The sequence below is a fragment of the Taeniopygia guttata genome, chromosome 4A (assembly GCF_048771995.1).
Source record: "Taeniopygia guttata chromosome 4A, bTaeGut7.mat, whole genome shotgun sequence".
In the NCBI taxonomy this organism is placed as follows: Eukaryota; Metazoa; Chordata; class Aves; order Passeriformes; family Estrildidae; genus Taeniopygia; species Taeniopygia guttata.
The window spans coordinates 15,919,527-15,939,164 of NC_133029.1; the positions used below are offsets into that span (position 1 = coordinate 15,919,527).

The following is a 19,638-nucleotide window of genomic DNA, read 5'->3' on the forward strand; positions in this document are numbered from 1 at the left end:
GGAGGGGAACACGTGGCTGTGCCAGAGAGGCTGGGCACTGTGTGTAGAGATGTCCTTATCACTGAGAGGCAGAAGTTCTGAGCGCTGAAATCAAAGTCTGGGGATGGCTTTCAGCTCATCCCTCGCAATGTTTAGGATTTAGTGAGCCTCTGCCCAGTCAATGTGGTGAATCCCCTTGGGAATTGTGCTTACAGGAATGTCTTCCTCCCTTCATCCTTGCTGCTTTTTTCCCAGCAAGGCAGAGCTGCCATCCAAAAAGCATCTATGACACTTTTCAAAAATGGAAGAGCCTTGGGATTTCAATTTGGAAACAAATGAGCTTAATTTCAATGTGCTATTTCAGTCCGAGAGCTTTGCATTGGAGAAGGGAAGACTGCAGACACTTCTCCACGTATTGTTTCTTTTCTTGCATTTGCACTTTTCTGTTGGAAACAAAAATAAAAGAAGCAAAAATAAACCTTAACTTGCATCTCCAGCCATGTCACCATGTTTCTGCCAACTGGGATTCTCAGGAGGTGCAGGCAGGTTCAGCTGCAGTGAGGAAACACTGATTTACTGCCCCTAATGATGCATCCCAGACAGCAGAAATCCAGAAAGCTCTCTCTTTTCTCTGTATGATGCAGACTGGGATTGAGGGGATAAATCTTACCTGCAGGTAGAACACCAGGAAATGATTCAGCTAAGCAGGGAGGAGGACTGAAATGGGCATTCTCATCTGTGGAACGATGGGCTGTGCCTTGCTGGAGAGAGGCTCATTATGCTCAGTTTAATCCAGCAATCCCTTTATTGAGGAAGGCTCCCAGAGCTGTCAGCCAGGGCAGGCACAGTGGGGTGTGAGTAGGGCTGGACTGGGAGAGCTGGGCTGGGCTGGACTGCCTGGGAGAGCCAGGCTGGACTGGGAGAGCTGGGCTGGACTGGGAGAGCTGGGCTGGACTGGGAGAGCTGGGCTGGACTGGGAGAGCCGAGCTGGACTGGGAGAGCTGGGCTGGACTGGGAGAGCTGGGCTGGACTGGGAGAGCCGAGCTGGACTGGGAGAGCTGGGCTGGACTGGGAGAGTTGGGCTGGGCTGGGAGAGCCGGGCTGGACTGACTGGGAGAGCTGGGCTGGGCTGGGAGAGCTGGGCTGGACTGGGAGAGCAGGGCTGGACTGGGAAGGCTGGGCTGGACTGCCTGGGAGAGCCAGGCTGGACTGGGCTCCCTGTGCCCCTGGTGGGGTGGGCAGGGCTGTTGTTTGTACCACAGCACGAACAGGCAGAAGCCAGCCCCGATGAGCTGCTCTGATTCCCCTCTTCCCAGGACTCTTTGTTTTAGGTGTAGGATGAAGGATGTGAGGTGTGAGAGGGGATGGCAGAGCAGCTCTGGCTGGACTGAGCCTGGTTTAGTGCTGAGTTTAGCAGTGTGTGGTTCTTCTCATGTATCTGGGCTGCAGTGAATAACAAGTCCTGATAGCAGAGAGGCACCTGAGGATGGGAGGTCATTCTGGAGGGTGGTGATGAAGAGCCCTCCCATTGCTCCCCTCTGCTTCAGGATGGGTTTCCACTCCCTGCTCCTGTGTCACTGCACACCCTGTTGTTATTCCCAACACCCATGGCACGAGTCTGGCCAGGCAGGGAGCTCAGGAGCTGGCCAGCACCGGGATGAAAACCCCCTGTGCCAGCCAAGGCTTGTGGGAAGCAGCTGGATTGGAGGGAATTCCTCACCACAGCAAACCCCACTGCTCCCATGGCTTGCTGTGCTCCAGTACCCAAGTCTGGCTGCCTGGGAGCAGCTTTGGCTCTGGTTTGCCTTTCCACTTCAGGCAGTCTGAGCTTTGCTCCTGTGCTGGTTCTGGCTGTGTGCTCTTCAGCACCACCCTCACCTGCGTGCTGGGAGCCCTGCACAGAGCACTGGGTTACAGCCCAAGGCGTGCTGGGCCTGCCTTGGGGTGGTTCCAGGGCAGTGTAAACAGCCCCAAACTGGCTCAGAGAGGAAAAAATGTGGAATATTCTCACAGCTGCCCTTGAAGTTACAGCCTGCAGCCTCTTTCTTCTGTCCTTTATCCTGCTCTCAGCCAGGCAAGAAGGATGGATGGATGATGGATGGATGGATGGATGGATGGATGGATGGATGGATGGATGGATGATGGATGGATGATGGATGATGGATGGATGGATGGATGGATGGATGGATGGATGGATGGATGGATGATGGATGGATGGATGGATGGATGGATGGATGGATGGATGGATGGATGATGGATGGATGATGGATGGATGATGGATGAATGGGTGGGTGGATGGATGATGGATGGATGGATGGGGGATGGATGGAGGGATGGATGGATGGACAGATGGACTGACCACCTCTCCTGGCTGTCTCTAAACCCACTGTGGGGTGAAGAAAACTTAGCACTTAACCTGCAAATCCTGCCCAACTTTGGCCTATACTTCAGGGACTACATGGAAAAGTACTTTAAAGTCAGACAGTTTGGCAGCTATTTTTAGGTAGTCATTGAGCAAAACACTCTCCAACATCTGCTCATCAGTCAGCTATCCCTTCTCAGAGCAAACCTGACGGGATGAGCAGAAGGAAGATGACATTGTTTTATGTAACAGAAATAAATTTACTGGAAAAACTCTGCAGCAGCCTCCTCTGCTGCATGTTATGGATGAATCTTCAGTCTCTTTTTCCTGTCCTGTGCTGGAAACCACCTTCAAACACACAGAGAGGATGAGGCTTGGGAACTCCTCACATTCCTTTATTCTGCCTGTGCTTTCAGAAGTGCCTGCACAGAAATGTGCTGCTTCAGCTCCTCCAGACACGTGATTCCAGAGAAATGATGAAGCAGCACAGGGAGGGTGAGACTACTGAGGATGGGAATTGCAGCCAATGGCAACCCTGGGGCTGGGAGATGTTCCTGTGTTTGGGAAGGGAGGGATGTCAGGGAGCACAGTGAAGGGACACTGCCCCGTGGGCACAGGAGGGATTTCTCCTGGCTTTCTCCTTGGGTTTTTTCCAGGCTGTTCTGAGATCAGCAGGTAAACAGGAAAATCTGCATGGACAGATGCTCTGTGCCATTTCTCCCTGGTTTGGATTTCAGTTTGGATTTTCATTGGGATGCCCTGTGACCATCCCACAGAGTGGGAAGCAGCCTGCTCCCATTCCTCGTGGCCTTGGAAAATCAGGGAGGGAAATCCAGGGAAATGAGTCATCAAGGAGCTCCTGGGGGAAGAGGGGCCTAGATTAGGAAGTATGGAAGCTGTTCCATAACCCAAACTTCCCAGCTGAAAAAGCCAGGAAATTCAGGGTGACGGCATCCTCCGAGCTGAGCTGCACATGGCAGAGGTTGGGTCCAGGCCAGGTCAGCCAGAGTTGAATTTCTCGTTCATGCTTGAAGTTCTCCCTGCCAGGAACCACATGGTGAGGCTGAAGGACAGTTCATTGCAGGGTTCCAATGTTCATTGTGGCCCAGCAGCTGCATGTTACCAGCTGGCAGTGTGACTAAGCATCCCGAGTTCCCAAATTTAGCCATTCCACTGGAGCTGCTGGCATTTTCTTCACTTCATTTTCCCCCTTCCTATAGAATAAAGGCAAGCAAAGTAAGCAAAGTCATCTCCTGATAACCCCTGTGTTATTTCTTTCCACTCAGGATGCTGCAAAATGGACCAGGCCAGGTGCAACATCTGAGATTTGGCCGTGCAAAGTTTCTAATCTAAATCATTCTGGTTAGACTTGATGATCCTAAAGGTCTTTTCCAGCATTAACAATCTTGTGATGATCATCCTGGCAGGTGAAGTGTGGGAAGATGAGGAGATTTGTTCAGAACCTTCCCACCCTGCAGCACATCAGCTGCAAACTTGTTGGGGGTGCACTCCATCCCCTTATCCATGTTGTGGATAAAGATACTAAACAGAATTTGATGATGCTATTAAACAGCTTCCTTGTCCTGATCACTGGGCTGAAAGGAGAAGTCAGAGCAGGCTCAAACAGCCCCTCACAGCTTTCTGTGGAAGCTGTGCCACTGGAAGGATGGGGAAGCAGCAGTGCTTGTAGGAGACCTGGGCAGGAGGTGTTGGAGGCAGTGAGGTTTGCAGGAGCAGGCACCCAGCACTGAACACCCCTCCTTGCTGCCCTCTGCAAATCCTTCTTCCTCATCTCACAGGGTTACTTAAAGCAGTGCCGGAAGAGGAGGGACATGTTCAGTGACGAGCAGCTGAAAATCATCTTTGGGAACATTGAGGACATCTACAGATTTCAGATGGGATTTGTGCGGGACCTGGAGAAGCAGTACAACAACGAGGACCCCCACCTCAGCGAGATCGGACCGTGCTTCCTGGAACACGTGAGTCCACTGGCATTTGTCCTCACATGGCATTCCCAAAGGGGCAGTAATTAGCATGGATTCCATGCTCCTCAGAAGGCTGATCAATCATTATTATTATATTTATTATACTGTATTATTATACTGTACTAATTAGGAAAACCATTGCCCTTACAGTCACGATACAGGTGGACCCAATTGGTCCTTGAATCCAGACACCATCACCATTGGCCAGTTAAGAACTCATCCTTTGGTAAACAAATCTCCCTAACACATTCCACATGTGCACAACACCAGGTGCAGCAAGTGAAGATAAGGATTGTTTCTCATTCTTTTCTCTGATCTTCTCCCAGCCTTCCCCAGGACAATGCCTGGGAAAGCTGTGCCTGTTCTCTGTGGCCAGAGGCCACAGGCATTGTTCTTCCAGAGCTTGGGCTGGGGAGGGAGAGAAAAACTCTCCAAAGGCAGGAACCTCTTCTAGTAACAGATCAGGGACTGCCCTGTGGTTCTCCATGTACTTTGGGAGATACAGAGGTGGGAGAACTTGGATATGCAGCTGGATAACCCGCAGTACATCTGAGTCACATGGATCACATGGATGAAAACATACTGGAGGATTTTGCCTAGTCCATCCTACTGTTCCATAAACTGCCTCCTGCAGGAGCTGATACATTGGCCAATGTTGTAAATATAGCAGGAAATGTCAAACAAATGCCAGCCCTGGAGCTGGAGGCTTTCCTGGAGGGAGAGGAGAGCAGGGTATCAGAGCTCACAGGTGCTGCAGCTCCTGTGCTGTGTCAGGGCAGCAGTTCACTGCTTATCAGGGAAACTCCTGATAAACATTCCTGAAACTTCAGCAGGACATCCCTAAAGAGTTTCAGAGCATCTTTTAAACATCCCTGGGCCTCTCATTGGGCTTTCCTCTGAGAAGGTGCATGAGGTGTTAACATGGCTGGTTCTTATCAGAACCTGCAAAAAGCAGCATCACATTCCACCTCTGTGCTGGGAAGATGTAGGAAATCTTGCTGAGAATCAGTAACTCAAATGTCATGACTCGAGGCTGTGCTGTCAATTCATTGATAGTGACAATAGCAAGAATTGCTGCTGTGATTTGGAGGAAGATCTGACACTTGCCTGTCACCAGACAGGGGCTGAGAGCTGGCTGATAAACTCCTGATAAATTATCCCTGCTTAGCCATTTGGGAAACCAAGGGGTAAGGATGTTTAGATCCTGTTTAGGGATCTCCAAGGCATTTTGCTCCTCATTTTCTTCAGGAAGAGAGAGCTGTCAGTGCGTGGCTGGGTCAGCTGTAGGGATGGGAAGGACACTGGATCCCTGTTCCCAGAGAGGCAGCTTGTTTGGACCCTCAGGGATTGAGAAGTAATTGCTGGGCAGGCTGTCTTGGCTAAACAGAACCTGTCCTGAAGGCACTGACCACAGGTCAGTGGAACTGGCTGGTTTGCAGCACCTGCCTTTGACCTGGGCTGTCTCAGAGTTAATTTGTGGTGCTGGGCTGTGCCCATCTCCTTCCCAGTGAAATCCTTCTCTGCCCTTTCATTGCCCTGTCTGCATGGCCCAGGTGAATCAAGCCCAAGTTAAAGGTGACAGTCTGTGGTCAGTGAAGGCAGAAAAAAGACATTCCAACAAAATAGTCACCAAGAAACTTGTTAGACCAGTCAAAAAGGTGGAGAGACATGTGTGAGTGGGTTTTTTGTTTGTTTTTAGTGTTTTCTGGGGCTCTGTTCCTGGGGAAATCCACGCAGTGCCATGGATTCCCCATTGGTAAAGGGAATTTCAAACATACCCAGCCCCCAGACACTTGCCAGGTGCTTCAGGATCTTTCAGGGAAAGAGCTGTAGAAATAACAAGGTTATCCTCTTGTCTTACCAAAAGCTGGGTTGTGCCTTTAAACCCTTCCTGCATGATTTGAAGCTGAGAAGAAGCACACCTCTGTGCAGGACTCACAGTAACACACCTGTACCTGCAGAGACCTCGGCCATGAGTCAGAGCGCAGGTCCCTCTCTGCAGTCCCTCCTTTCCCAGCACCTCTTCCAAACAGGAGGAGCACTGTAAGATCTGTCCTTCCTCCTGCTTGGGCTGTGCTTTCTTGGAAATGCAGACTGGTTTGGGTTGGAAGGGTTGAGTCAGGAAGATCATTTTGTTCCAGACCCTGCTGTGGGCAGGACACCTTTATAGACCGGGATGCTCCAAGCTCATCCTTGAACACTTTCATGGATGGGGCAGCCACAGTTTCTCTGGGAATTCCGTCCCAGGGCTTCCCCACTCTCCCAGGAGGAATCTCTCCCAGTATCCCTGTTGTGGCAGGAGTTGTTCAGAGTGCTGTGACGTTCCTGAAGAAGCGTGGTGCAAAAGACACCTTGGGGGCACAGGCACATCTGTGCTTGTGCCGGTGATTTCAGCTCTTTCGGGATCCGGGCGATGCAGAAAGAGAAATCGCGTGGGGATCCAAGGAGAGCTTTATTGTGCTCCTTCCTTGAAGGGTTCAGTGACTAAGGAGCCACTGGGGCAGGGAAAGCAGGGGTTTATACAGGAGGGGCAGGGCAGAATGCTGGGGCCAATGGAATAGATTTAATTTGCATGTCACAGCAAGGCATGCTGGGAGAAGCCTTTTTCTCACCCTAACAAAGGAGGCTGTCTCCTGAAAGGGTCTCCCTCCAGGGGACATCTCCCTGCTGGCCCACCAGCCTCCACACACCCCTTGGTGTGCCCTTCCCAGCCCTGCCTGACCCCTCCTTCTCATTCTGTCTTCACAGCAAGACGGCTTCTGGATCTATTCCGAGTACTGTAACAACCACCTGGACGCGTGCATGGAGCTCTCCAAGCTGATGAAGGACAGCAGGTACCAGCACTTCTTCGAGGCGTGCCGCCTGCTGCAGCAGATGATCGACATCGCCATCGACGGCTTCCTGCTGACACCCGTGCAGAAGATCTGCAAGTACCCCCTGCAGCTGGCAGAGCTGCTCAAGTACACGGCCCAGGAGCACAGGTACCTCAGCAGGCACCCCAGGGCTCCTGGGCTGTTCCCAGCAGGGCTTGGGGTTTTCTGTCCTGGGCTCCTTCCCACCCAGGGGTTGGGGTTTTCTGTCCAGGGCTCCTTCCCACCCAAGGGTTGGGAGTTTGTGTCCAGAGCTCCTTCCCACCCAAGGGTTGGGAGTTTGTGTCCAGAGCTCCATCCCACCCAAGGGTTGGGGTTTGCTGTCCAGGGCTCCTTCCCAACAGAACATGGCATTTTCTGTCCAGGGCTCCATCCCACCCAAGGGTTGGGAGTTTGTGTCCAGAGCTCCATCCCACCCAAGGGTTGGGGGTTTCTGCCCAGTAATCCTTCCCAACAGAGCTTGAGGTTTTCTGTCCAGTGCTTCTTCCTAGCAGAGCTTGGAGTTTTCTGTCCAGTGTTCCTTCCCTACACAGGGCTTGGGGCTTTCTGTCCAGTGCTGCTTCCCTACAGAACTTCGGGTTTTCTGTCCAGTGCTCCATCCCACCCAAGGGTTGGGGTTTTCTCCCCAGTGCTCCTTCCCAACAGGACTTGGGGTTTTCTGTCCACTGCTCTGCCCCGCTCCCAGGGCTTGGGATTTTCTGTCCAGCTCTTGTCCCTGTGACATCCTGGATCAACAAGAGCAGGACAAAGGGTTAGCAGACAGTTCAGTCTTCTCAAAGCAGCAATTCTCGATGGGGACACACTCAGCTCTGTTCTAATCAGACATGTGAACTCATTACCTCTGGATGTACTTTCTGATGCTGCCAGTTAACACTGGAAAAATTACCTAATTAGCATTCAGTGGTCTGAGAGGCTCCTTCCCTGCTCCTGGGGAGAACCTGGGCACAGTGAGTACAGGGCCAGGGTCTGCAGCTGGAGCCTGATGTGGGCAGAGCTCCAAACTTGCTCAGCTTTTCAGCCCAGTCCCATCTCTGGTTTTGCCATGGAGCTTAGGTCCAGAGAAGCACCCACAGTTTGATTGCTTCCCAAAATTTCCAGGATCTCTTTTGCTGCTGCTGAGGACAATCAGCCTGGCTGCCTGACATTGTGAATCAGGAGCAGAGCCTGTGATACCACTTGGGATTTACTGCTGTGAAAATAAGGTGAAAGAAAAATCAGGCCCTGTAAGAGCAAATTTGTTCCTACCCTGCCAATTTTCTTACTTTTTCCAAAACTCATTTAAAAACAAGTGAGAACAGAAAAGACCAGAGACGTTTCAGAAACTTCTCTAAATGTTTGATGGCTTGTTTTTCCCAAGCCCAGAGCAGAAGTGTGATGTGAGCAGAGATGCACTGATTTGCTTTGACCTGACCCACAAGTCTGAGTGACTCGTGGTAGCCAAATGCCCAAAATCACCAATTTGGTCAAGCTTTTGGCTTCAGATCCAATTCCTGCTTTTTCAAAGATCAAATCAAACTTGGAATGGACTCATGGGAACCTCGGGGTATCAGAAGGCAGCTCTGGGATCCCACAGGTTGTGGGTTTTCCCTTCAGCAGCCATGGGAGGACCCACAGCACTGGCTGGGAGCTCAGATGTGGCTTCCCAACAGGAGGGTGTTTAAAATGACCCTCTGTGATTTGTCTGGGAGCCACAGCAAAGGGGGGAATGTGGGCAGTGTGATAACACCAGGGTTGGGTTATTTTGGGAGCATGTTTCTGTTCCCTTTGGGATGTTTTAAGCTCACCATGTTGTTCAGGAACCACACAGAGTCGTGTTCTGAGGAGCCTTGGGAGCTCTCCCGTGGTCAGCAGCAGCTGGGTGACTCAGCCTGAGGGCTCTGTGGCACTGGATTGCCATGGACACCCTGTTTCTCCTGTTCTCCATGCTCTGGGAAGGGAAGGCAGGGTTTGCAAGGTGAGGTTTGCTCACCTTACATTAGGAGGTGTAACCCCTGAAGCTCTGACAGCGCAGGGAGGAAACCTGTGGCTGCACAGGGGTGCCATATCCAGCCCTGGAGTGAGGCAGAAAATGGGAAAACACAGGATTCCCAGGGAAAGCAGGGATGTGAGCTTCATCTAACAGAGGACATGATCCTCTTTTTGCTTTTTTCCTTCCTTTTCACTACCACCACACCTGCCGAGCTGTGGATTTTCCCTGCACCAGGTCAGGGCAATGCTGAAACCAGAATCCAGACCACGCTCCCCAGAGACAGCACCTGATGCTTGGCAAGGATCCAGACTTGGATTCTGATGGAGCACTTGGAAGTGACCACTGCAGCCCCAGCAGAATTGACAAACCATTTATTTACCTTCATCTCATGGTTAATGGGATCCTATTATTGCTTCATGGCCAAATGCTCTGCTCCAGTTGTTTTTTTCTTTTAAGTTTTTGCCAGCTCTGCCACAGACATGGGCTGGGAGCCCAAAAAGTTCAGTCCTGAGCCTTTTCTTCATTACAGCATGACAGGAAAACATTGCTGGGGTTTTCTCAGTGGAATTAGGGAATTAGCATTCCCAAGATAAACGGCTGGCACCGTCCCACTCTGCACGGAGGCAGGATGGGGGTGAGCTCAGAGCCTGCCTCCCTCCTTCCCTGCCTGTCTGCAGCCTGGTGCGTTTGAATTTTTCACAAAGCCACATCTGTTCACCTCTTAAAGATCTACTCCAGTTTAAAATTAATTAAATATAGGACAGTCCTAAGTGCAGCTTGCTGGAATCCTGAGCATTCCCAGAACAGAAGGGAGCTGGAGTTGGGAATGTAGGAGCATGTGAGGAGACTCTGCCCGGGAGTCCCTCCCTTCTGAGCATGAGGATCACTGCTAGGAGATCATTGGTGACTGTCTGCAAACCCTGCACCTCTCACTGCCTCCTCAGAGCCTTCCTGGCTGTAGGCACTTCCCTGTTTCCCCATAGAACTCATGGATGTCCTCCAGGCCACCCTGATGCCCCCTGGCACAGCTCCTGGCCTGCCTTACACAACCAACACTCCCTTCACACAAAGGGAAGCACAAGAAGTTCTTCATTGTGTAGCACGATCCCTTCCATCCCTGGAAGTGTCCAGGCTGGGTTGGATGGGACTTGGAGCACCCTGGGATAGTGGAAGATGTCGCTGCCCATGGCAGGGGGTGGAGCTGGATGGGCTTTAAGGTCCCTCCCCACCCTGACCTCTCTGTGATGGATATATCAGGCAGCCCATTCTCTATTTTCCTGTATTTTGCTGTAGGCCCAGACCTACTGTCCTGGAATTTATGGGATTATTTATAACCACACCTAGATTTTTGACATAAGAATTTAAGAACAAAATGAAAACTCAACTCAAGATTTCACCTGAGCAAGGATGCCAAAAGAGCAAATAATGTTTTTTGTATATCATGGTGTATTTGTTTCTTAGTATTTATCCCATTGGGAGCACATGGAGAGGGGATCTAATTCCCAGTATTCAACCCTCTTTTAGCTGTCACCAGCACAATCCTTAGCAATAATCAATAAAGCCATTCCCCCTGCAGCTGCCCAAGATGGCAGTTTTTCTCATTAGTCAGCAATCAATAGCAGCCCTTAAGTTAATAACACATCGTGGTGGTGCTGTGGCAGCTGGCCTTGCCTGTCTTCCCAATGAAAATGAACAGTACAGCTCCTTGGAATGGAAAAGCAGGCACAGGGCAGGAATCAATGGCATTGATTTCAGCATCACTGTTTGAAAAGACTGATCATCATCCTCAGTGGCCCTGGCAGGAGCCTGTTCTCACTCTGTTACTGCGCTCACAGGGCCATGCAGAGAATAAAAAAAGAGTTGTTTGATTTGCTCACCTGAAATCTGCAGTGAGAGTGAATTCCACAGGGTGACTGCTCTGGGAGTGGCTTGGAAAGTGCTCTGGTCTTTGTCTAAATGAACCCTTTACTAAATGTTCATTTTAAAACCAGAAAAATCCAGGCCCAAAGACAGAGGCTGTAGAAGTGTTCAGCCTGTCCTTAGAATGCTCTTCAGCTGGGCTCCTTGAGGGTGTAAAGGGCTCCCCAGTGCTGAGCTGGTAGAGGCCAGACTGGGCTCCCAACTCCAGTTTCCATTGAACTGCTCCGTTGTGACAATCCAGATGGAAAAATCCCATCGTAGCACTGAGGGGGTCACCCCTGCCCATGTCCCTTTGGGCTGGTGAGGTTGTGACAGGCTCCTGGGCATGTCCTGCTGCCTTTGATGGCCTTTCCCTCTGTGTCCAGTGACTACAGGTACGTGGCCGCTGCCCTCGCCGTCATGAGGAACGTCACGCTCCAGATCAACGAGCGCAAGCGGAGGCTGGAGAACATTGACAAGATAGCTCAGTGGCAGGCCTCTGTCCTGGACTGGGAGGTACAGTAAACCTGGCCTGGCAGCCTGGCTAATTCCTTGGATTATCTAATAACACCCTATAGTTCATTCCCCACAGTTTGGGATGAAGCATGGGGTGGAGATGGCACAGTCGTGGTTTTGGGGTGGTGCTCAAACGTTAATGGTACCCTAAAGAAAATCCAGTTCCAGTTTCATCATTAGCAACCTGGAGTGGCTTTTGTGGTTGCAGTGCTGGTAGTAGGTGAGACTTGGAGCAAACACCATGGGCATTCTACCTCTGTGCTCTGTCACTGGGGAGGAGGGAGGGAAAGATGTAGCAAAAAGCCCTTGGAAATTGCAAGAGGTTAAGAAAATGAAGAAAATCCTTCTGGTGGTTGCTTTATGACTGGAAGCCAAACTGTTAAACTGGAGTTAGGGATGCTATTTGCATTTTATAAATGACATCCCACTTAAAGATATTTCTGAACCAGCCCTATGTGTAGTGATGGTGTAATTAAGGAGCTGAGAGGCACAGGGAAGGCAGAGTCAGCAGAAGGATTCCTCACCAGCAGGCCTTCAGTCTCTACATTTGTGCCATGTGTTTGGAAGAAAAGCCATACTAAAATTATGTTCTTCCTTTCTTTTCGTCCCTGATTTTTAAAAATCATTGTATGGAAGTAATCCATAAATAGGGTTTTGCAGCAGATTGAGGACAAACGTTTTTGTAAATCCTCTCGCTGTTGTCATCAGCCCATGTGTTCAGCAAGGAGATAATCAGAGTGATGGAGCAGCCTTTCGGCTTCCTCACTTGTGAAGTCTGAAATAACTCCACATTCCCGTCATGGGGATCATACTGTGGAAATGAGTGTGTGGGAAAGAGGCGTTCATCCTTTAATTCTTTTATTTCTGTCAGAGATCTGGGAAGGCTGGGAGGAGAGGGAGCAAAATACAGGTGCACCACCTGTGTCCTCCTTAGCTGAACTAGTTTCATTACTGTGATGGAGGATGGAGGTTTATCACCCTGGATCTGGTGATAAAACAGACAATAAAACACATAAATGCAGCAATCAGAGCTGGGATTGTAGCTGGCTGGGAGAGCAGAGAGCACAGACAATGTGTCTGATTGTTTTACTGCTCAGGAACATCTCTCACTGCCACGCAGACTCATTTCCAGAATGAGGAAACTGCTCTGCAGGAGGCACAGGAACATCAGCTCCACGCTCAGCCCTGGAGTGTGCCATGGGATGAGCTAATGGGGGTCATTTGTGAGGAGCTCTGAGACCCTCATTGTAAATAAATCTCAATTAAGGCCAGATCCATTCCAAGCCAGTGAATATTCATGTGTGAGAGGGAAGCCAAGGTGACCTCCACACAGGATCTATGGAATAGGAGTTGCTTTTTCTCTTCCATTAGCTCAGTTGATAATTCATTTTTATTTAGCCCTGTCCTTGATAATTCAGTCCTGCTTAGCAGTATCCATTCTTTATCTCCATCCCATCCTCAGGCACTTGCCAAATTATTCTTCCAAGCTTTTTTCAGCTATTCCAGATTTTGAGCACATTATTGCAGCAACATCCTTCAGCTTCTCATGAAATAGCACAGCCTGCTGCTGGTGTGCTCAGAAATCCCATGGGAACACAGCTCCTGGTCAAAGCAAAACACCCTCCTTGCCCTTTTTATTCTGGATTTTGGATCAAGAAGAGGCACAGAGTTTTGATGAGAAAGCAGATGATGAGAGATGGACCCAGCAGAGGATTTCACTGCTGATTCTCTCCTCTAAAGCAGTTCTGAATCACCAGATCCAGCCCCCACTGCACAGCTGTCCATGAAACAGCCAGAAGGATGCACAGAGACCCAAAATACCCAGGAGTGAGCCACAGTGTAATGCAGGAAGAGAGTGGGAGAAATGAAAAGATTGGATCTTTGGGAGGTGCTTAGATTTGCTGAGATGTGTGCAGGTGTTCCTTAGGCACTGCAGACCCCAAATCCCACTCGGTGGCTGCAGGGATGTCCCCAGGACAGGGTTGGCTCCTCACCCACCCCCTGAGGGCTCAGAGCTTTGTTTCCTGTGCAGTTTTGGGGTACAGGAGGGACCTCCTGGTGTGTGTCCCCAGCCTCTCCAGGCTGTGGGAAAGGGACAGTTCTGGTTTGAGGAGAAGAGCACAGCTCCCAGTTGGTGCTTGCTGTCAGTGCTGTGCTGCCTCAGTGCTGTCCAGTCTGTGTGGAGCTCCCTGAGCAGAGAGAGGAACCCCCAGCTGTAATTCCCAGCTTTCCTGGCCCTGCTCCTGTTCTAATCTGACCTTTCTGTACCTGTTCTGTCCATCCCAGTGGCTCCAGAGCACAGGCACAGCACAGCCTTCCTGAGACCCCCCTGGAAACAGCAAGAAAACAGGAACCAGGTGTAAAAAATTACCACTTCAGTCTTTTTTCCACAAGAAATGCAGGCAGGGCACAAGATAGAGCTAATCCCAAATTCCCACCACGTTGTCACTTCACGAATTATTTCAGTGGCTGAATGCTGCAGCACGTGGAAATATTTCATTTGGAGGAATGTCTGTTTTTCCTCAGCATCTTGAAACTGATGATGCTGATTCTCTGCTCTGAAGTTGCATTTTCATTTCTAAATTTACCCATGTTTTGTCAGGAGATGGTGGAAAAAGATATTTTAAAGAAGAAGGGAAAATTCCCAACCAAACAAAAAATACTTAGTGAGGGAGTATCTGAAATGTTCTCATGTATAAAATGTGTGCACATTTTCTTGCAAGTGGAGGTGCTGTTGGGAATGCTGATCCTAAAACAAATAGGAAAGGTAAGGGTGTGTCCAAGCTGCTTTAAGCAGAGGGGTTTTATTGAATCCCATATTTTAGGAATCATTTTTATCCCCTCCATGGGATAAAAGTTTATCACATGCATGGCCCTATGGTGGTGAATTTCAGGGTGAGTATTTGAAAACTGCAAATATCCTTGAGTTGACCAAAAACAGAGGTTTTCCCCAGGAAATCCTGTAAGCAGGATCTGATTGTTTATATTGCCAGTGGGACCAGGAAAGGGTGGCCTGGCACAAGGGACAGCCAGGCCTGAAGTCCTATGGAATTATTGGCAGCTTTGGCATCTTAGCCAAGTAATGACTGAGCAGAATTGTAAGGGAAGATCCTGATCTCACTGGCTGCTGTAAATCAGGAATAATCCCAGTCACTCTGAGATGAGTTCCTGTGTGATTTGTGGCAATGTGAGCTTGACTGAGAAGCCTGGCTTGGTCTGCTGCCACGTGTGAGTCACTTATTTACTTTGTAACCTGAATTCCCAGCGTATAAACAGACCCAGAGAGGTGCTGCCCACAGCAGTCCTCCAGTGCCTTTTGTCCTTTGAGCTGGTAATGGCTCAGAATTTGGGGCTTCCACCACCTCCCACCGAGCCCTTGCAGTGCCTTTCAGTTCTGAAGTGTTCCCTGATGTTCCAGCTCCATTTCCCCCGGCTCGTAGTGACACACCCTCAGATCAGACCAGTGACATTTAGAGGCAGCAAGGCAAACCACCACACAGAGCTGGCTTCAAAGGGGCAGCCAGAGCATCCTGGGCAGCCTTTGCTGCTTTCTCCCTCCCCTGTTCCTGCCCTCTGAGGGAGCTCCAGCCCTCAAAGCTCGGTGGGAATAGCTCCACACACACACAGAGCAGGATTAAAAGAGATTTCCACAAAGCCCATCATCATTTCCAAGTCTTTGCCAGCCCCAGGGCTGTATTTACACCTCTCAGGTGCATCCCCTGCCTTCCCCTCTGCTTCTGGTCCCTCTCTCCTGCCCCCCGGATGGATCCTGTGAGCCTGAGGAGCCCTGTGCCACCTGTGCCACCTGTGTCACCTGTGCCACCTGTGCCACCCTGCCCAGCTCGCTGGGCTCTGCTCCTGGGCAGATCTGGGCTCTGTTGCCATGGGCAGGGCTCATCTCAGCCTCCCTGAGTGCCCTGTGTGGATGATGTGGAGATGGAGAACAGGTCTGTGCCTCAGCACACCTGGAATTGCTCAATTTTCTGCCTTTTCACACAGCTCTTGAACTACATCAAAACAAAATGAAGCAGCAATCACTGCAGCAGTTCAGGCTCCCTCTCCAGCTCTCCAGCAACACTTTCTGCCCTTTTAGCCCAGTTTCCTCACAGGAGGGAGGTGATGTGGCTCCCCTTCCCTGGGAGGAGATCTGTGGAGGTCCCTGATCCAACAGGGGACAGTTAACCAGGTTTGGCAGAGGACAGAGCCTTGCTCATCAGCCTGGATGGGTTTGAACTTGCTATTTAAACAGATTACTTTGGTTTGTGTAGATATTTAGATATTTCTGCCAAAGATTCCCATGGGTTGCCACTGTGGCAGCTTTCAAGAGTATTAAATTTCCATGAAGGGAGAAATATATAGATATTTGAGAAATTTAATGAGCATTGTCTTTTTAAATTTCTTCCCATTCCTGTTATTTACGGGTCTTTTAAATCAAGACTTGCTGCCCTTAATTATGTAATCTATAATCACTGGCCTCAGCCTGATACTGCATTAGTGAATCCAAGAGTGCCACGAAAGGAAGCTGCCTGTAACCACCAAAGTGAGGACAGCCTGATGAGAAATCCTCCTGGGAAAAAAACCACGGCAGGGACTGAAATGGAGCCTTCTTTTTTCTCCTTCTTTTATTTTTTTCCCCCCAGCAACAGAAGGTATCAGAACTGAGCTTGTTGAAAAGGACAACATTTTGCTGGCGTTCCTTTTTGTGATCTCAGTGTAGCCCCGGGTGCTAATCAGCCTGTCAGTCTCTAATTGCAGAACAGCAGTGTCAGGCACGAGAGAGCCCTGCTGGCTCCCTGGGAGCAGAAAGGGCACAAATCCCCTCCTGGTGCCCAGCAGGGACAGCACGGGGCCGTGCCAGGGTGGGCTGGGGGCAGCTCCGGTGGGCTCTGAGCATTCCCGAGCTCAGGGATGTGCCTGGAGGGGGGGCAGCTCTCAGTGCCAGCCCTTCCTTGGTGTCCTGCTGCTCCCGTTTATTTATGACACTCCTGAACCTCGGTGGTTCCTGCCAGCTGCCCATCACAGAGCAGCTCACTGGGGAGCCGGGGATGCACATCCTTCCAGGCAGCAGCAGCAGAGCTGGCCCCGAGCTGTCACAGCCAGGAGTGGCCTGGGGACTCAGTGTGTCACTGCAGGGCTGGAGGGAGCTCACATCCAGCCAGCCCAGAGCTGGCTCCTTCTGCTCCCAGAGCTGCACACCAGGGACTGGGGAAGAGAGCAGGCAGCTTGCCCTGGCTGCCCTCTGGATGCTGCAGGATGTGCATGAAAACCCTGGGTTCTGGGAAGGGCTGAGGGGTTTTTTGGAGGCTTCTGTGTCAAAATTCAGGTTGGAAAAGGTGTCAGGAGTCAGGGTTTTTCTCTTGGCCACTCTGCTGCACGTCTGCCAGTTCAGAGCAACTAAAAGTTCAGCCTCTTCCTTTTTCAGCAAGGTTTGTCTTAACTGACAGAAGGATACAGATGATCCGGCCTCTGTGGGAGTTGGAAAAAAATGGAGAAGAAAAAGGAGATTTTTTTCCTGGTTCTGTACAGATTTGGAGGCGTGGGAATGGGGCAGACATTTGGGGAAGTCTGCCTGGAGCAGGGATCCAGGCATGCTGGGGGAGCCACGGTGGCAGTGGAGCTGAAAAGCCAATGTCCCTCTTTGCTCCCCACCCTGCAACTGCCCCCTGAGACCTCAGTGGGGACCAGAAGAAGACAATTTGTGCTCTTCAGGGAGGTACAAGTGTGTCAGGACAAGAAAAGCCTTTGGAGGTTGGGAGGTTGTGCCCTGAGGCTCTGCTGTAGGAATTGGCACAGCAGCCCAGGCTGGAGGAGCGGGACAGGACCATGGACACGCTGCTCCTGACAGCCACGTGCCAGTCCCAAACTCTTTGCAATCTGTATTTCCCAATCTGCTCACCCCATGTGGGAAATCAGCTATTTCTGGCCTATAGACTGGATATAGAAATTGTTTTCCCACATAAGAAATGCAATACAAATCCCATCATTTCGGATCTGGATGTTTTTGGCTTATGTTGCTTGCAGGGACTACACAGTTTGGATTCAGCTAATCAAGTAGAAGTGTTTACAGAGCCCTCTGTGTGTCCTCAGGCTTCAGATGCTACCACAGGAGTAAAAGACAAAGCTGGCTTCCTATTTTTAGCAGCCAGCCTCTCCTAAGCTCGCCCCCTCTCCTAAAGCTCCCATCCATAGGCTTGTGGGAATCTTCTTCATGTAAGCTCATGTGTAGCCAGGAAATCTCACAGTTTCTGGTGCTGGTGTGTTTTCTTCAGAGGCTTCTTGTCCTGGGGCTCATGTGCCCCTGAGCTGTGGCAGCAGCACTTGGTCCCTGGGCTCTGGCCAGGCTGAAGTGGGACCCTGCTGAGGCACTGGGTGGTCACAGCCCATCCCTGTGGGCAGTGACCCTCTGTGTCCATGGGAAGCCATCCCTCCTTAGCCCCCGGGGCAGCACAGGCACAGGAGTGAGGCAGGGAGGTGGATAAAGCCCTGGCTGAAGCCATTTGGAAGTCTGTGCTGCAGCTTGGTGATGCAGTGACTTAATGAAGCTGCTGCTGTCACGGGGCCTGGGGACACAGGCGGTCGCTCCCAATCAATGCTGAGAGGTTAATTACACATTTACCTGAGCAGCAGTTTGAAATGCTCACCACGGAACGAGGACTGGGGGGGACTCCTGGCTGCCTTGGCACCTGCAAGTGCGAGCAGCACCAGAAGTGTGTGTCTAGCTAGATGCCCCCCATAGCTGGCTGAACCTCGACAAGCTGTTTGCTGGGATTTTTGGGATGCTCTCGTCCCAGAAATCGCTTCCAGCTTGGCATCAAAGCCAGAGCTGCAGTAGTTCACAGCCAAAGAGGAAAAAAAAAAAAATCTCTTGTCTGTCTTGCTCCTGAGTGCTGCTCTGAGTGCTGCTCCTGAGCGCTCTCCTGAGTGCTGCTCCTTACCTTTCAGCTGGAGCCATCCCGCCTCCTCCCTCCGCGCTGCTCTGCCGAGATGCCCACGGGGCAGGTGGTGGTGAATTCACCCATTTTTAATAAATAGATTTTAATTAACTTTTTAAAAAGTCCAGCTCATTCCAATTAGTGGAGGGTGAGTGCATTTGTTCTCTCAGAGAGTGGGAGAGAGAGCACTGTGTTTTCAAGACCATCTGCTCATGAATCCTTTAAAAAAACTCGGAGAGAAAAACAAGCGTTAGCCAGAGGCAGGGAAGGGTGAGGGCACTCTGGCAGCCAGCAGGGAGGCCTGGGCAGCCGGGGGTGCCTGGGGCTGCCACAGGAGCCAGGGTGGTCCTGACAGGATTTTGGAGGTGGGGAGCTCTAATGAACTCTGGGAGAAGGGACTGGCAGTGCCTGGATGAGTGAGAAGGGAGGCAGCAATCCAGAGGGTTGAGTTCTGGCAGCCTCACAGATGGGGAACTGCTGCCCCAGTGTGTCCCAGGCTTTTGTAGCTGGCTGGAGATTTCAGGAGGAGAAGTGCTTTGGGTTGCTCTTCTAAAGGGAGGCTGTGCAGGGAGTTTGGTGCCCTGAATTAGATGTGCCTCCAGGGTGGGCAGGAGGAAGGGGCTTTGTTTTCCTGATGCCACCAGCACCTGCAGCAAGATCCAAGGGTCTGGGGGTACCTGGAGAGGGCAGTAGGAACAGTGTCTGGGGCACTCTTTCCCCATTGCAGTGTGAGCTGCAGTGACCATGTTTCAAGCATCCACACCTCCTTCATTTATTCCCCTTCCTTCAGAATTATCCCCCAATCCCAGTCTCTGGTCCAAAATTATATGGGGTGGCTTTGACAGCTGCAGAAGGGCCAAAATCTTAATAAGTTGCTGCTCCTGCCCATCATGCAAAGACAAACTTGTCAGTGCAGTTGACTCAGCCTCGTTCCCTGTGCCCTCCAGGGAGACGATATCTTGGACCGCAGCTCGGAGCTGATCTACACGGGAGAGATGTCCTGGATTTACCAGCCTTATGGACGGAACCAGCAGCGAGTTTTCTTTCTCTTTGATCACCAGATGGTTCTCTGCAAGAAGGTAAGGACACAGCTAAGGGCATGCTGTGGGCAGGCTTGCCAGTCCAA

General features: G+C 50.8%; 1 protein-coding gene across 24 annotated transcripts in view; it reads left to right on the plus strand.

Annotated features, from left to right (window-relative positions):
* Positions 1-19,638, plus strand: part of ARHGEF9 (Cdc42 guanine nucleotide exchange factor 9) — a 201,353-nt gene that overhangs the window by 148,568 nt on the left and 33,147 nt on the right. For all 24 annotated transcript variants that reach the window (XM_072929240.1, XM_072929241.1, XM_030272856.4 and 21 more), the window contains 4 exons: positions 4,141-4,320; positions 7,075-7,307; positions 11,451-11,580; positions 19,460-19,591. In XM_072929240.1, the coding sequence (XP_072785341.1) occupies positions 4,141-4,320; positions 7,075-7,307; positions 11,451-11,580; positions 19,460-19,591 (675 nt within the window). The remainder of the gene's footprint in view (positions 1-4,140; positions 4,321-7,074; positions 7,308-11,450; positions 11,581-19,459; positions 19,592-19,638) is intronic.